Here is a 19,148-nt window from a genome sequence, read left to right as displayed (position 1 = left end):
TAATAATTTTTCTGCATAGTTAATTATTATATACTTAATAATTTTTCTGCATAGTTAATTATTATATACTTAATAATTTTTCTGCATAGTTAATTATTATATACTTAATTATTATATACTTAATAATTTTTCTGCATAGTTAATTATTATACTTAATAATTTTTCTGCATAGTTAATTATTATACTTAATAATTTTTCTGCATAGTTAATTATTATACTTAATAATTTTTCTGCATAGTTAATTATTATACTTAATAATTTTTCTGCATAGTTAATTATTATACTTAATAATGTTTCTGCATAGTTAATTATTATACTTAATAATTTTTCTGCATAGTTAATTATTATACTTAATAATTTTTCTGCATAGTTAATAATTATACTTAATAATTTTTCTGCATAGTTAATTATTATACTTAATAATTTTTCTGCATAGTTAATTATTATACTTAATAATTTTTCTGCATAGTTAATTATTATACTTAATAATTTTTCTGCATAGTTAATTATTATACTTAATAATTTTTCTGCATAGTTAATTATTATACTTAATTAACTATGCAGAAAAATTATTAAGTATAATAATTAACTATGCAGAAAAATTATTAAGTATAATAATTAACTATGCAGAAAAATTATTATTATACTTAATAATTTTTCTGCATAGTTAATTATTATACTTAATAATTTTTCAGCATAGTTAATTATTATACTTAATAATTTTTCTGCATAGTTAATTATTATACTTAATAATTTTTCTGCATAGTTAATTATTATACTTAATAATTTTTCTGCATAGTTAATTATTATACTTAATAATTTTTCTGCATAGTTAATTATTATACTTAATAATTTTTCTGCATAGTTAATTATTATACTTAATTAACTATGCAGAAAAATTATTAAGTATAATAATTAACTATGCAGAAAAATTATTAAGTATAATAATTAACTATGCAGAAAAATTATTATTATACTTAATAATTTTTCTGCATAGTTAATTATTATACTTAATAATTTTTCAGCATAGTTAATTATTATACTTAATAATTTTTCTGCATAGTTAATTATTATACTTAATAATTTTTCTGCATAGTTTCTACGTTGTTCATAATGCGTAGAATTTACAATAAAAACATAAAACTCAAATTTTTTTCTATAATTGTAGCAATGACTGTCGGGTGTGTGTATAACGGGACAAAAATGTTTTTCTTTCCCCAGAATATTCACTTTATATTAAAATAAAGAAAAGTATTTATGATGAACATATCTGTGTGTGTGTGTGTGTGTGTGTGTGTGTGTGTGTGTGTATATATATATATATATATATTTTAGTGTTGGGACGATTAATCGGAATTGGGAATCTGAAAAATCTTTTTGGGATATCAGAATCGGGGAAAATTTTAGCCAATTTTCCGATGCCAAAACCGATTCCTTTAATTACCTATTTTATTTGATTTTGTTTTTTATAAATCATCTTTCACTGCTGGTAGTGATGATGATGATGATGATGAAATCAATATCTATTGATTTACACTTTCAGTAAGACTAAAATCGTTAGATCATCTCGTCACAAGCGTGTTTTTACGTTTGAGAAAAAATATACACATTTAAGATGTTTTTTTACAGTAATCGGGACAAAATAACAATTTTATAGTTAAATATTTAGAGATTTATAAAGAATCGAAATCGCTAATTGTATTGGAATCTGAGGGAGGGGGGGGGGGAATGTTGCAATTGTCCCATCACTAATATATACACACACACACACATATATATATGTATATAATTTTCATATTAACACGATTCACTTTAATTTGTTTCTTATAGGAGACCTGCAGAAGATTACTTTATTTCACGGTGCCAAGAGTTGTGTCCGTTTCACCTCAAATGAGATTAGTCGAAGATAACCCAGCAGCCATTTCATTACAAGATATTTTTAAACAGGTATAAGTCTTGTTTTTTGTTTGTTTTTTTGTTTTTTTTACTTTTTAAACATGTGATAACCCCCCCCCCCCTCACCTACACAAACATACATCTTGCCCATTCAAAAAGAAATGTTCAGTTTCCATTAAAAAAAATAAACAAAAGCTAATAAAATTTAAGAAAGGATTGGCAAGAAGTTGAAAATATCACAGAAATTTCTGCCAAATTTTTCGGATCAAGAAGATGTCTAAATGTTCTCTTAGTGTGACGTGACTGTCCCAGGAACGATTGGGCTCCCCATTGGGGGAAGGCTGAGACTCCCAAAGCGCTGGAAAATGCTGGGCAGATATGATTTTTTATTTGTTGATTATCATTGGTGTGCCCAGGTGACAGCAACAAACCTTGCTGAGAGAAAGATTGGATTTTTAAATTTCATTGTTTTATGAAAAGCGACAAACTGATGTAACGAAAACAATTTTGTTTTCGCTGCAAACAAATGATGACTCAAGGTTAGAGGAGAGATGTTTAGTCTTTGAGTACAGTTACCCCGACTGAGGTTATGGGCATGACCCCAGGGGTCATGAGAAAACCGCCTGCAATTCTACAGGTGCACTCGGAGTGGGGTGGGGGTGCGCTTTCCCTGGGATGATGTTAAGTTTGATTGGTCCAGGGACAACCCCAGCTCACTCCTTCCCTGAGTATATTAATGAAGGACAGAGCTGAAAATGTGAATCTGACACTGTATTTCAACTTGTAGAGAGTTGCCGCACCCTCTCACCTCCCGCATCCATCAAAGAGAGAAGGTATCTATTAATAGACTCCCGCGGTTAGACGTTAAAGAATCTGTATTGTACAAGTGTATATATTTATCTATTGTATGTAATTCTTTCTGTTTTTTGGAAATTAATCAGTGAAAACGATGAGTTTGTTTTGTGCATGAAATTGCTTTCCTTCTAACACGGCAGATCGACAAAGTGGCAGCATATCAACCCGGTCGCGAAATTAAGACCAACCAAATCAATTGACGGGTCCTGCCACACTAAGACACCGTGCTGACCTGCGAAGGACAGATCACATTAGCAGAAAAAATTATTTTTAAAACAATATCAAACCTCCAATTGTATTGATTGTCTTTATGCTCTATGGACGATTATGTATAGCGAAGTTCAATATTGGTATGAAAAAATGAAAAACTGTTTCTAATCTGAATCAACTAGTTGTTCAGCCCGGCTTTGCTCACGCCTTATGTATTATTCATAACTTTATGTGCATCTGTATGTACATATATATATATATATATATATTAAAAAGTTTGACTCATGTCCAACATCTAAAATTTCAAGTGTTTAGACCCAAAATTGGTAGAGGAGTTTGTTAGTCTGAAAAGGTCAACTTGACCTCCTGGCAGCCAAATTTTCGCCCAAAAATTGATTAAAAAGCTTGCTGCATGTCTGAATACCTTTATGTAAATTTTCAAATGTTTAGACGCAAAATTGGCTGAATAGTTTGCTAGAGACTGCAAAGATCAAATCATTTAAACTTTGACGCTTTGGCATCCAAATTTTCGTCTGAAACCAATTAAAAAGCTTGCTCTATGTTTGAATACACTTTATATAACATTTCGGACCAAAAATTGGCAGAGTAATTTGGTAGACCTCAGAAGTCAAATTTTTTCAACTTTGACCCCCTTAACATTTATTGTTTTGGCTCAAATCAAATTAAAAAGTTTGATCCATGTCCAAGTAATCTACCTTTAAAATTTCAAGTGTTTAGACCCAAAATTGGCAGAGTAGTTTGGTATAATTTTTCAAAAGTCAAATCGTTGAACTTTGACCCCCTTGACAACCAAATTTCTGTCTGAAAACTGATTAAAAAGATTTTCCCAAATCTCAATACCCCTTATGTCAAATCTCGAGTCTGTAGACTTAAAATTGACAGAGTAGTTTGATAGGTACACACAGAGACAATTTCACTTTTATAGATATATAGATAATGATTATCTAAAAAAAAAAAAAAAAACTGCACAAAAAAAAAGAACAATTATTTTTTTGAGTGTCAACTTCATGGCATCTGACCAAAACTAGAATATCAATTGGCACACCAATTTTAAGCACAGTTTTTGTAGTTTTGAAGATCTTTGCATTTAGATGAAAACGCTAAAAAAAAAAAAAAAAAAAAAAAAAATGGATTTTCCAGTGTTCTTACAATACCCAATTTTCTCTCTTTGATTTTTTTCAAATCAATTTTTAAAAATAAGTCAAATCTTCCAATTCGTTGTTTAGCATGTTTTTTTGACAACACATAAATTGCATGCAATGATACAACAAAAGTAATTTTTTTTTCATGAAATTCATTTATTTTGTCTCCATCTTTAATTACCCTCCCTTCTAAAAATCTCATGAGGTATCAGCTCTGTCTCAAAACTCAACTGACCCCCTTTCTTCAGCCCCACTGGTGCTCTTACAAAAGGAAAGATTAATTCATTTTTTATTTATTTTTTTATTTTTTATTTTTTTTTCATTTTCTTTGTCATTTTTTTTTCATTTTCTTTGTCATTTTTTTTAGTGTCTTTTTTTTTTTTTTTTTTTCAGTTTTGCTAATTTTTGTTCGTTTTTGTTTAATTTCAAACTTGATTTTGATTTGAAATTTTATAATAAAAGTAAATTGAATTTCTAAAAAAAAAATTTTTTTTGCAGAGGTGTTTGAAACGCGGCATTGAACACGATGCACCAATTGCTCGTTATTACGAGCGTCTCGCCACAGTCCAGGCTCGCGGTTCCCAGGCTAATCACCAAGTATTGCGGGACATTTTAAAAGATGTTCAAGCGAATATGGTACCAAGAGGATTGCTCAAAGAATGGGTGTTGCATACATTCCCCGACGCCACTGATTATTGGACGTTCCGAAAAACGGTAAATATTTTCCTAAAAACACAAATACTTTAAGTTTATTTGCAATTTTCATAGAAATCATCATATTGGTGCTGATTCAGATTGGCACTTGTCATATTCCAAAAATCATGTAAATTTGATCAAGTTGTTTAATTTTAAACTAAGAAAATCAAAGTTTACAATTTTTAGTGATTTTTACTACTAGCATTGAACATAAGGCTGATTTTTGGCCTCAATACTTTGAGTTGTCTCCCATTATTTATTTCATTGAATTTAATGACTAGTCCAGTACAGAGTGAAACGATAAAATTGTTCGCTAGAAAAGAGGACATAGTTATTTGATAAAAAACTGTTTTCTTTTTTTGTTGCGGACCATCTACTAAAAATCCCAAGAGCGATAGGAGCCTTCTATCATGTCTAAAAGTGACATTGTTCAACAAGCAACATCGGAGATGCGCCGCTGTACAACTCATGCTCGCAACCAATCCAAGTTATGATAACAGAACCCTAACCCTCAGAATGCATCGCTAGATTGCCGTGAATAACAGGGATGTGCCCACGGTTATGGTCTTTTGGTTTCAAGTGAGGGTCACATCATTCCACTTCACATCTTCGAAGTTGGCTTGAAAGTCAACACCAAAATGTAACTGGATATGTTGAGTGTGGTGATCCCCTGGTACAATCAGGTGGCCGCTGGCAGACCCTGGATGTGACAGCAGGACTCGGCACCGGCCCACAAGTCCAAAGAAACCCAGGCTTGGCTTCAGAAGGAGTGCTACGACTTTGTACCCTTCTCTCAGTGGCCCTTCCTTCCTGCTGGACTACTTAGTTTAGTCATGTCAAGAACATCACCAACATGACCTCTCACAACATCAAAGCCAGCCTGATCACCGTCATCTGCCGAGTATTCATTGAGCTTCTGCCAGCGCTTGTGGAAAAGCATGTTCTCAGTTCTGGACCTGTACCGAGGCAGTTATTGAGGCTGAAGGTGGCTACATTAAGTAGCGTTGTTTTATTTTGGGCAACACTTTTAGCGTTCCACTCTGTAATACCATAGAAATTAGTTTTCATGGGAAGACCTTCATACTAGACTCTCGACGGATATATCAAACCCTACCACAATTTGTTCATTAACTTTCTCTAGTTTATGGTAAATGTGTTCCGAGGTGACTGTTAGAATATCCACAGCAGAATGGACCTGCCAAAATTCATACTGTTGGTCAGAAATAAATTTAGCATTAATGAGGTGGACTATCTCTAGCTTAATTAATGATACAAAGATTTTATGATGAGCGGAAGGAGACTGATAGGGTGATAATTTTTTCCTGGGTGGATTCTTTTATTAGAATTCTTGAACACTGATATCACATAGGCAATTTTCCAGCTATCAGTGAAGCAAGAGTTTGGAGAAAACAAAAACCAACTCGGTAGAGCATCTCATAAAAAGCGTGAGACAAATGTCTCTTCGTTTTTGTTGGCGGCAAATGATGTCTCTTCATGCTGTAAATAACATCCATTAGTCGAGAACTATGCCGAGCAATTTGACTTTTCGTTTGGGGCTCGGAGGTATTCGAGACACTTTGGGGCGTGGAGGTATTCGAGACGCGTTTGGGGACGTGGAGGTATTCAAGACGCGTTTGGGGACGTGGATGTATCCGAGACACTTTGGGACGTGGAGGTATTCGAGACACGTTTGGGGACGTGGACGTATTCGAGACGCGTTTGAGGACGTGGAGGTATTCGAGACGCGTTTGGGGACGTGGAGGTATTCGAGACGCGTTTGGGGACGTGGAGGTATTCGAGACGCGTTTGGGGGCGTGGATGTATTCGAGACGCGTTTGGGGGCGTGGATGTATTCGAGACGCGTTTGGGGGCGTGGAGGTATTCGAGACGCGTTTGGGGGCGTGGAGGTATTCGAGACGCGTTTGGGGGCGTGGAGGTATTCGAGACGCGTTTGGGGGCGTGGAGGTATTCGAGACGCGTTTGGGGACGTGGAGGTATTCGAGACGCGTTTGGGGGCGTGGAGGTATTCGAGACGCGTTTGGGGGCGTGGAGGTATTCGAGACGCGTTTGGGGGCGTGGAGGTATTCGAGACGCGTTTGGGGACGTGGAGGTATTCGAGACGCGTTTGGGGGCGTGGAGGTATTCGAGACTCGTTTGGGGACGTGGAGGTATTCGAGACGCGTTTGGGGGCGTGAATGTATTCGAAAAGTGGGATCCGAGATGTGTTCAAAATTAATGTTTTCCCTGTAATTAAATGCAACCAATCTGCTCTTATATTTTACTCGAGACAAGGCATTAAGCCAATTGATGTAAGGAGCAGAAGCAATTACAAGTAAAAGAAAAAAGAGAAAAAAAAAAAACTAGCCTATGATGTGTGACATGGATAGATTCTGACCCAGAAAATGGCAATTCTTCTTTATTTGTCAGAACTATCACTCATAAAATTTGAGGACTATTATAAAATGATCCATTTTTTTTTTCATTTTTTTTTTAGTTTACGATCCAACTCGCGTTGATGGGATTTGCTGAATTCACACTTCATTTGTCTCGGATGAATCCAGACATGATGTATTTGCATCAAGACTGCGGATTTCTCAACATCTCATATTATAAGTTTGATGTCGATGACCAAACAGGTGAGCATTTTTTTTTTTTTTTCAAAACTAGATCACAAGAAAAAAGCATTTTGGCCATCTCGATCAGATTTGGCATTTATCTGAAAAGAAAAAAACAAACTTGTTTGAATTTGTGTTTAACAAATCTTGATAGATTTAAACCAACTTTAGATTTTTTTTATTTTTGTTAACAATTTTAATTTTATTGGAATAAAAGTGACAGGATTTAAAAATAAAAAAAATGAAATGCCAGTCAACCGAATCTATCAACCTCATACAATTAGAAAAACATTTCTTATAAGTTTGGTGCCGATAACCAAAGACCAGAGTGCACGAAAATGAGTGTCACTTTTTGGTCATCTCTTGAGGGTTTGGAAGACGTTTAAATTTTTGTTTTTGGTCTTGACAGGTTTAAATCGGCATTTTTTTTTGTAAACACCAATTTAAAATTTAAAATCTGTATAAGTAAAATGTGATTTGAGGAAAAAAATGTTTTTGATTAATTATTAACTAGCAGGACCTGTGAAAATTACACAGGGAACTCATTCATCTATATATATATATATAAAAGCGAAAATGTATGTTTGTATGTGTGTTCGCTTTTTCTGTATGTCTACAAAAGGCTTTTTTCAGAGAAGCGGTCGCTCGCTTCACAACTTTTTAAAACTTTTTATATCACATATAAATCGTAATATCTCACAGCTCGCCTGTCTATTTAATTTGCTCGATTTCAGGAAGATAAATATTCAACATTTGTCATTCGCCGCATGTGGGTTAGTCTTTTTCCTATAACATCTTGGGGGGGGGGAGCGTTCAGCAGTAAATGAAATACTATCTCGCAGTCAAACTTGACCTCATTAACTCATTAAAATGGGCACCTGCCAAATCCAAGTAATTAAATAAATTCAAACGTGTTTCCGTTAGCATGTCGCGGTGGGGCAATGGTTAACGTCACGTTTTTTTTTTCTTTTTTTCACACTTTAATTTACAACTTTGCCTCAATGGTTCGGGTTCGATCCTCATACCTACCTACCAAAACATTTTTTTTACCCCCCACCCCCACCCCGAGTTTCCACACACACCTCCAAACACCCAGGCAACTCCGGGTACCCCTGACTAGTATGAAATATATTGATGTTGGCATTTTGTAGATATTCAGTGTAAATGGAAATGCTCTGACATTATTGTAGCTTTTTTGTTAAAACTGCAAAAGTATTTATCTAAGCTAGCACAAACACCCGACAAAGCCCAGTTGTAAAGTACGTTTAAATATATTTTAATTCTTGCAGATTTTGTATATATTATTATAGAGTTACTGTTCTATTGATTTTTTATATATATATATATATATATATATATATATATATATTATAAAGTTGCAATTTCAAAAATGAAAAAAATATATCCATATGACTTGGGTGTATCAGCTTGAATCGAAACCAAAATAAAAACTTATGAAAAAAATATATGTAATATAACTTGAATTTCTTCAGCCATAATCGAAACCAAAACTTATAAAGAATTCTTGATAAAATTATTTATGACACGAAATGGAAGTACATAACAATTAAACGAGCCTGATGTAAGTGTGACACACAGAATACCACACATGCTGTCGTATCGTAGATCTCTATGAATTTAGTTTATATATTGTAGCGGTAGGATGATTCCAATATTTTTCCCGATTCCAATACAATTACCGATTCTATTTAAAACTTCCGATTCTTCTAAGATGTTTAAATACTAGCAGGCCGCCTGACATTGCCCGTTCATAAAATACGCTTAAATATGATTATGCATTTATTATTATATTGAACCCAATATATAGTAATGATTTCAAAAGTTAAAAAAAAATTATTTGTACGCCATCAGAGAATCGAAACCATAACGTTTAGCTTATGATTTACTTTTTTTCTTTGGTGTTAATGCCTAAGCTATAAAGACAGCTTTGCTGCAAAACAAAAAATTAAAACATGAACAATTAGCTATTACGTTATGCATACGTATTTGTAATGCCATCGTTCGACCTTCACCTGACAAATTCCATTTTTTTAATTTTAACACTTTTGCATAGATTTTCCTCAATATGAAGTTCCACATGGGTTTGAATATCATATATATTAAGTTTCATGTCTGTAAACCAAAAACTGACAGGAGTTTGGTAGGCAAAATTTTTTTAAGCAAATTTAAGTGGTAGTTTGCTTGAAGCCTTGCTGGTAAAGGAATATGTGGAAGTTTGAAAAGCCATGTGGAAAGACAGGACAGGAAAGGAAAGGAAAAACAAACAGACCAGTATGTTTGAGAGCAATGTCTAATTATTTATTCATCTGAACCCTTCCACTCATATAATATTCAGCAAACCAAGTTGTTGGCAAGTCAGTAGTACATAAAGTCCGTTGGTGGTGTATAACTTTGATTAATTTCGGGAGAAAATACCTCCTTTTCAAAAAGAAAACCAGTATTATCCAAGGTGGTGAAGAGATCAGGACTGCAGCAAGAGGCTAGTATCGCAGTCAGATGTGATTAGTTGCTTGTGTAGCTAACGGGGATACTTTGTTTTTATTTGTTATTACTTTTATGCTATATTTTTTGTGATACTATTTATTTCCTTATTTAATTTTAATTTTTTAGAAAATATACTATTGGTTAAATTTTTTATCCTATTATGATAATGTATTTTGTTTATTTATTCATTTGTTTATTAATACTAGCGACGCAGCCAAGATTTTTATATATTTTTTATTTATTATAGTAACTATTGGGTAATTTATAGTGTAAGGGAGATAACTGTACTCAACTTAAGATTTTCGGTTTTCAGAAAATAATTACCTCTCTTTTGTTACAATTAAAACTCTCCAGTTTTTTTGGGGGGGTCAACAAAAATGGTCTTCTCGTGACAACGAGCGGGTCTACGCATGCGCTAGATGATATCATGACCTGATTTACTTTAAATAGTTGAAAAACTGAATAAATTTCATGTACGTCGCGTTAGGTCAATTGATTAGCGCATTGGTTCATTATCTAAACGTTTTGGGTTCGAATCATGGTGGGAGATGTCTTTTCGATTTTTTAAATATTGAACCAGTGTTATTTAAGCCATTTTTTAAATTTTAATATCGAAACAGGCTTATTTAAGGCATTTTTCACGTGTTCGTTTTTCTGTTTTCATCGTTCGTTTGCCTTACGTTAGTTTTTTTTTTTCGATGTTTCGAAACACTTTTTTTTTTTTTTCTTTTACACCTCTAAACACCCCGGGCAATGCCGGGCACCCCGCTAGTATCTTATAAATACTTTTTTTTTTTAATCTTTGTTCCAGGTGAACTTGAGGCCAACCGGCCCGTACCATTCCGCTTGACTCCAAATATTGCTGACTTTTTAACATTGACTGGGGTCACAGGGCCCCTCACAGCTTCCATGGTCGCAGCAGCAAGATGCCTCATCCATCAACAATACAAAGTTCCAAACTTTCTGCGAGCAATTCTCAGAGATGAATACATCACTTGGCACAAAAAGGTGAACTTTTTTATTTTTTATTTATTTATTTTTTTTTTTTCATAAATTTGTTTTTTTCATCTGTTACTCTTTTGTTCCATTTTTCACATTTTTTTTATTCAATTGTTCACAAAAAATTGTATAGGAAAGGGACAGAGCCAGATTTTCTATTTTTAATTTATTTTATTTTTTTTATTTTTTTTAAATTGATTTTTAAAAAATTTATTTTTGCTTTTTATTGGTTTATTTTTATTGGTTTAGTTATTTTTACTTTTTATTTATTTTATTTTTATTTTCTATTGTATTTTATTTTTGGTTCTATTTCATTTATATATATATATATATATATATATATGATTGTTGAGCTGGATTAAATCCGACGATATGAAATAAAATGGAGGTGGAAGGACCTGGATACTCAACGTTTCGCCCGATTTATGCGAGCTTCTTCAAGAGGGATGGTCATTGACGAGAGAGTCGGAGGATTGGGGCTATATATAATGATGGGGGAGAGCAGCGTGTTTTCCTTATGTAAATTAGATGTCATATATACATGTATATACATTTTTTGAGAGAAGAACTAATTAGAGTAAACTAGTGTAGTGGATTACGTCTAAAAGATAAAATATCGTAGAGATTAAAAATTGTGTTTGGAAATATAGCGGTGATAGATTAAATAAATAAAATGACACGAGATTACGAAAGAATCTTTTTTTCTTTTTTTTTTTTAAATTAGAAATAATTGAATTGGAATAAAATAGCGCAGTAACTTAAAAGATGGTGTCTAAAAATAAGAATAGGAGGTGATAAAATGGAGTCTAAAAATAGATAATGATAAAATACAGTAAATAAGTAAAATAAAAATAAAATTAAGTGAAATTACGAATTTTTTTTTCCGCGTTTAACCGGTGTCTAATTTGTTTTCTTTAATAATTATTTTCGACAGAAAGGGAGCAACGTGGAAAAAACCTTTTCTTTGCTTAATTATATTGCTGGAATGGGAGATTATAGCTGATTCAATTAAACGTTGTGTGGATCTGTTATGTATGTGTTTAAGGAAAGTTGCTTTGTTAAAATCAAAATGATGGTCGTTTTCCATGATATGACAAAATATGGCGTTGAGTGTATTGTTGTTTTTTACATCTCTTTTGTGTTCATATATTCTTTTATTTAAATTACGTTGAGTTTCTCCTACGTATATTCTTCCACAATCAATGCAGGGTATGGAATATATTCCGGCGTTGGTATTAGTCATAATTTTACGTGTTAGATCCCTAATTGTTAAAGAGTTTAGTTTTGTTATTTGAATGCCTGTCTTATTTAGGTTCTTATAGATTGTGTCGTTGTTTTTATTAGTTGGTAATGTTAATTGTCTGTTGTGTGTCTGGCTATTTAAGGAATGGTCTCGGTTTCGGTTATGGTAAATTTTTAGTGCTTTTCTTTTTGTATTTGCCAAAAAATGTTGAGGGTATTGCAAGTTCATGAATGTACGTTCGATATACTCAAATTCTTCCACGATGTATTCTTCACTGCATATTCTCAGGGCCCTAAGAAAAAATCCTATTAGAATACCTCTTTTTACTTTATCATCGTGATGAGAGTAAAAGTGTATGTAATCATTTTTATTTGTGACTTTCCGATGGACTTTAAAACTTAGATGATCATTGTTATTTATGATGTTGATGTCCAGAAAAGGTATGGAGTTGTTATTTTCTCTTTCATACGTATAGTTAATAGTGGGTTCAATCTTGTTTAATTTATGTCGAAAATAATTATTAAAGAAAACAACTTAGACACCGGTTAAACGCAAAAAAAAAAAAAAAAAAAAAATTCGTAATTTCACTTAATTTTATTTTTACTTTACTTATTTACTGTATTTTATCATTATCTATTTTTAGACTCCATTTTATCACCTCCTATTCTTATTTTAGACACCATCTTTTAAGTTACTGCCCTATTTTATTCCAATTCAATTATTTCTAATTTAAAAAAAAAAAAAAGATTCTTTCGTAATCTCGTGTCATTTTATTTATTTAATCTATCACCGCTATATTTCCAAACACAATTTTTAATATCTACGATATTTTATCTTTTAGATGTAATCCACTACACTAGTTTACTCTAATTAGTTCTTCTCTCATAAAATGTATATACATGTATATATGACATCTAATTTACATAAGGAAAACACGCTGCTCTCCCCCATCATTATATATAGCCCCAATCCTCCGACTCTCTCGTCAATGACCATCCCTCTTGAAGAAGCCCGCATAAATCGGGCGAAACGTTGAGTATCCAGGTCCTTCCACCTCCATTTTATTTCATATATATATATATTTTTTTTTTTTTTTTTTTTTTTTTTTTTTTTTTTTTTTTACACAGTGATCACCACTTATCAAGGCCCGGAAGCCACTCAGGGATAAGGGTTATTGCAAGTACATCACGTTAGTGAGATTTTATGAAGTGCTTAATTAGGGGGGCGGTTCATTAGGAATTTGTTAACATTAGACTTGAAGACATCCAAGTTGTAGTCCGGAGGGAAGCAGGCAGACGGAACAGAGTTCCACAGGCATGCAGTTCTAAGAAAGAAGCTTTGCTCATGAAATCCGCGTTTTGATTTAGGCACAGATATAGAGTGGGGGAAATTTTTCACAGTGGATTCAGCTAGACGGGTGTTTTTCGTGAAAGTTTATATATATATATCTTTTATTTTATTTTTTATTTATTTTTAATTTATTATATTTAGGTTTATTTATTTTATTTTTTTTTACAAATATGGAAAAAAAAGTAATTCCAGCTTTTTTTTTTTTTTTTTTTTAAATAGGATTAATAATTAATAATTAATAATTATTAATTAATAATTATGCTTTGGGAAGCCAGATTCTTTATGAGGCTGAACTGCCTCGGCAACTCTTCCCAGAACTAACTACTTGCTATCCAACGTTCGACTCTCACCCTTCTTCTCCTCCATGGGAGGGGCTGCTATAACTGCTTTTATTTTTTTCCTTGTCTGGTTCTGGCCCTTCATTGGCGGTCGTTGTTCAGCTGCCAAGAGGAGACATTCTCTGATGATAAAATCCAACTGAACATTGTTTCTTTCATTAAGTCGATCTTAGCAGGACTTTTCACTTTTTTAAACAAATAGATTGCATTGGGAGATTTTTTTCTTTATCCCAAAACAAATTAAAAAAAAAAAAAAAATTTTTTTTTTTTTTTTTTTAACCCCAAACGAGGCAAAGTACCACTTTGATGTAGAGGGCTACTCTCAGGGACATAAGTTGCAGGGATGCTATGTAGGGAGTTGAGCAGCAAGATATGTTTTCATTACATTTGAACTTCTACAGATCAGTAGAGTTGAATTTTGAATTTATATTTTTTAATTTAAAAAATTTTTTTTTTGTAAATTGATTTTTAAAAATTGATTTATTTATTTCTTTTAAATTGATTTAATTGATAAGAGGAAAATGTGTATGAAATGTATAAATAATATATAATATACGAAAATGTGTGCATTAATAAAACTATTCATCTGCTTCAGTTGGTGTCTTTCTGTTACAATTCTGCATTGTACGACCTTCTACAAATTATATTTAAAAAATTTTTTACTCGTTTTTACTTTATTTTGAGTTTCAATTTTTGATTTGAACCTAAAATTATTTCAAATCTCATTTAGTTTAATGTCTGTTTTACATGTTGAAATTATCATTTGCATTTAATCCCTTTAAGGAATAAAATAACTCCTGCTTTGTTTTTTCTGAAGAGATGTTTTTTTTTTCTTAGTTTAAGTTTTTGTTTAGTTATTTAGCTAGTTTTTCTTGGTTTTTTGTTTATTTTTTAATTGCTTTTTCTTAGTTTTATTTTTAGTTGCTTTTTGTTTAGTTTTTGTTTTAGTTGTTTTTTGTTAGTTTTTTAAATTTTTTAGTTTTTTGTTAGTTTTTTAAATTTTTTAGTTGCTTTTTGTATTTGTGCTTTAAATTTTTTTTTTACTCTTCATTTTCTTTTTAAAGAAACAAGAAGAAACTAGTCCAGGTACAATGCCGCCTGCCATGGAGGGCGATCTTCTTGTCAGTATGGTCAATAAGGCTGTTTCGGCAATTACCACCCGGCTCAACAGTAAGTGTTCAGAGATTATTTTTTTTGTCTGCAACTACATACAGTGACAAAATGAAAATCTATTCCAAAAATGATGTAAATTGATCAATTTATTTTATTTTTAAATAAAATAAATTGATCAATTTATTTTATTTTTAAATAAAATTTTCAGTATTTGAGTGACTTTCTCCCACCATTTTTTTTTTTTTTAAATTTACTAAAACAAAGTGAGATAACTGAACAATAATTCATGCTTTCCAGATTTATATTGTAATGTCTACAAATTAATCTCCTTAAGAATTATTTTTTTTTTCTTAAGAATTATTTTTTTTTTCTTAAGAATTATTTTTTTTTTCTTAAGAATTATTTTTTTAAGAGATAACTAAAGTTTTTATATGCGTATGAACGTGGCTCAGAGGGTAACAAATAAGGTTTGGAGAGCTATATGTTTTAGTTTCAATTTTAGCTGATTGCACCCAAGTCATCACTCCTATATATTGGGTACAATATAGTAATCAATAGAGAATTGGCTCTATTATAATAAGCACGCATAAATTAAAATATCTCATTTAACCGTATTTTACAACCATATTTTACAGCAGGAATTGGAATACATCCTACTAAAGCCTAATTGTTACAACTGGTGAAATTCAAAAAAATGCAATCTGGACGTGAGGACACTTTAGAAGAATGATATGAAATAAAATTCTGTTTTAAACTTAGAAAAATGTTACAGAAACGTATGGAATACTTCAGACTGTTTTTGGATCATCTTGTATAAATCGAGCATCAGTTTTTGAGTGGCATAAGAGATTCAAGGAAGGCAGGAAATCTGTGAGGGATGATGAGAGGTATGGGAGGAGTAAGGAAGTCACAACACCAGAATTGATTGGCCAAATAAAGAATTTCATGGATAAGGATTGCTGTGTGTCTATAGAGACAATAAGTGCACAGTTTGATGTCAGTGTGGGAACTGTACATACGATTATTCATAAGGAACTGAAGATGGAGAAGATTTGTGCGATGTTTGTCCTTAGAGTGCTCAGAGAAGATAAGAAAAACAGACAAAGATGGGCATCAAGACGGTTCCTCATCCTCCGTATACTTCAGATCTTGCTTCCTGTGACTTTTATTTATTTCATACGTTTCTGTGGCATTTTTTCCAAATTTCTGTGGCATTTTTTCCAAGTTTAAAACAGAATTTTATTGCATATCATTCTTCTGAAATGTCCTCACGTAAAAATTGCAATTTTAAAATTCACTAGCTCTGACAATCCGGCTTTAGTAGCATGTATTCCAATTCCTTCATTTAAGCCTGAAATCATAAAAATTAATCAGTCATTTCATAAGATATATAGCAATAACATAGTGAATTTTCGAAAGTTTACAACAATTTTTAATATCTGTAAAAAAAAAAAAAAAAAAAAAGGTCTGGAAACTTATTGAAGGCACCTCGCATATGTGTGTGCATATAACTAAGTGGGTTTGTATTACTGTACACATAGATTCGAAAAAGTTGTCAAAAAACAAATATATAACAAATAAATGTTATCAAAGGCAAGATAAGTTACTTTTCTACTAAACTGGATATATTTTTTGTGTTTTTATTCAATGTAACATGTTTATTCAGCTCGAAAAACATGCAGTGTTTACCGATGTATTGGAAAATTAAAGATGGCGTCGACTCTCTCTTTAAAACAGTAAGTTTGGGAAAAGGTGTTATAAATAATAAACTAGACAAAATACTATTAAAAAACACCGAATATATGTCAACCTATGTCACGGTAACATATATTGAGCGAATTTCTAACAGTATTTTGTCTAGTTTATTATTTATAACATCTTTTCCAATACATCGGTAAACACTGTATGTTTTTTCGAGCTGAATAAATATGTTACATTGAATAAAAACACAAAAAATATATCCAGTTTGGTAGAAAAGTAACTTATCTTGCCTTTGATAACATTTATTTGTTATATATTTGTTTTTTGACAACTTTTTCGAATCTATGTGTACAGTAATACAAACCCAACTAAGTAAAGACGTTATGGACAAAGCTGAGAAGTCTGCATATTTCCAACTGAAATAACGTTAACAGATCAGCATCTGGGTGTTGTCGTTTGATCCGTTAACCTGAAAAATGTGTTTACTTCATTGAATTAACGGTCCTAAATATGACCTAAAACTATATCCGATGGTGAGGCCCCAGCTTGCGGGCTTTGGGGAGTGTGAAGCCATCCTTTAATTGCCATTGCTCCCAGGTCCACTCTGACCTGGAGTGGTAGTACCTGTTAGGGTCCCAACTATGGATTAAATAGAAACTGACTTGAAAAAAAAAACAAATATATTCTATTGAAAATTTTTTTTTCAAAATCACTGGATTCGGCATTAAATAACCCGAAAAGGGTTGATATGCCGTAAAACAAAAACAATCAACCAACAATCATTGAATTAATGGTTTTATTTGAAGAAAATTTTGACTGGACACACTAGCGCAAGTTGGAAAGATATGAAGGTCTGTGACTTGTGAGAAATGGCTGGAAAAACCATTGTATTTCTTATTGAGATTGAATGTTGAGGTTTCATTGGCAACACAACCAACCGTAATCTTAATTCGAATTAAAGTGCAAGACATGAAGATGCTTTCATTAAGTTTTCAATGAAAATTTTATGGATTTTATTTTTATAAATTTTCTTTTTTTCCAGATTTGGCCACGTTTGAAGGTGCTGAGAGCAAAGTAAGCACTTTGGTAGCTGCCGCGAACAGCCACGATAACTTATGCCGAATGGACCCAGCCTGGCACCCTTGGTTGTGAGCCCCCCACCTGTGTAACTCCCCACCCCACCAGAAAAAAAAAGGGTTTAGGGGTAAAATCTGATAACGGCCTAAACTAATGAACAGACAATAAAGGGTTTGGCTTGGACCCAGATTTGCCCCTAAAATCGACCCCTAACTCTATATTTTTTTCTTGCCCAAATTACGCCTTTGCCTCTTTTTTTTTTTTTGTTTATATGAAAGCGGTAAATGTTAGCATTTGTGACCCAAAATATTTTCAAGCAAATACTGTTGGGAACTTTGTCAAAAACAATTTATTTTGGCTTTACCAATTAATTGGTAACATATTTTATTATAAAATCCAAGCCTATTCATTTGCCGTGAATATTAGTTGTGAGTTGTGTGTCGACAAACAAGGTGTCCGACCACTGCTTACTTTACTCGCAACTAATAATTACAAAACTTTTGAATTCTTGTTTACACGACTATTCTGCAATTCTTGGAGGTACTTTATTCAGTTTTAGAAGGTTTTCCTTCCCAGGCTTTTCATTCTCAAAAGAGATTAGTTTATTGCTAATTGTCTAAGGTCGTCTTTCCAGCGAATGCCGACAAGGTTACCCCTGCATTTATTTTTGCAGACCAGTGTCCGCTTTTTGAGCCTTGTCTCATATCTTCCTGCTGTGAGAACAGCACAGCAGCGATATTCACCCTACGTGGATTGAACCAGCTTCCTCCAAAGGAGGAAGTGTGAGGGGATATTAAATTTACTAGCGATCCTCAGTTTATTTGTGGACTGTTATCCTCATCTTTATAGTTGTTTCACGACGTTTCGACCAACTTAATTTTGAGGGGATAGGAATGCTGTCTCCTCAGTAATTACTGCCTTCCATAGTTGTTGTCTTCCAATCCTATGACCAGCTTTGGGTAGGATTGAAACCCGCTATCTTAAGACAATGCTCACCTGGAATTGTAGAGACTTAACACCTCTATCCATTGCGCCATGGGTCCTTCGAACAGAGGATTATTTGGCAAACAACAATACAATTCCAGGTGAGCATTGTCTGAAGATAGCGGTTTCAATCCTACCCAAAGCCGGCCAGAGGCTAAAACATAAAGATACGACAACAGTAATTACTGAAGATACAGTTAAGAGACTCATCATTCCTATCCTGTTGCGGTTGATCACCTGAAGAAGGCCAGAGGATGAGTTGGCTGAAACGTGGTGAAACAACAAGATGAGGATAATAGTCCACAAAAAAAAATATATATATATATATACAAGTAAATAAAGTGTAGTATCTGTTCTTCAGATGCTGCACTTCTATTTCTTAATCTCTTTCGGTGGAGGATCA

General features: G+C 32.7%; 1 protein-coding gene across 1 annotated transcript in view; it reads left to right on the top strand.

Annotated features, from left to right (window-relative positions):
* Positions 1-17,977, top strand: part of LOC145263613 (transformation/transcription domain-associated protein-like) — a 334,985-nt gene extending 317,008 nt beyond the window's left edge. The window contains exons 86-91 of the mRNA XM_080120456.1: positions 1,831-1,947; positions 4,623-4,838; positions 7,315-7,456; positions 10,752-10,948; positions 14,935-15,040; positions 17,727-17,977. Of these exons, the coding sequence (XP_079976582.1) occupies positions 1,831-1,947; positions 4,623-4,838; positions 7,315-7,456; positions 10,752-10,948; positions 14,935-15,040; positions 17,727-17,836 (888 nt within the window). The 3' untranslated portion in view covers positions 17,837-17,977. The remainder of the gene's footprint in view (positions 1-1,830; positions 1,948-4,622; positions 4,839-7,314; positions 7,457-10,751; positions 10,949-14,934; positions 15,041-17,726) is intronic.
* Positions 17,978-19,148: the final 1,171 nt, after the last annotated feature.

Source organism: Euprymna scolopes, chromosome 39, assembly GCF_053919585.1.
Source record: "Euprymna scolopes isolate OS-2025 chromosome 39, ASM5391958v1, whole genome shotgun sequence".
NCBI classification, from domain to species: domain Eukaryota; kingdom Metazoa; phylum Mollusca; class Cephalopoda; order Sepiida; family Sepiolidae; genus Euprymna; species Euprymna scolopes.
The sequence above is the reverse complement of the archived record's forward strand: the minus strand, read 5'-3'. Positions and strand labels throughout refer to the sequence as shown.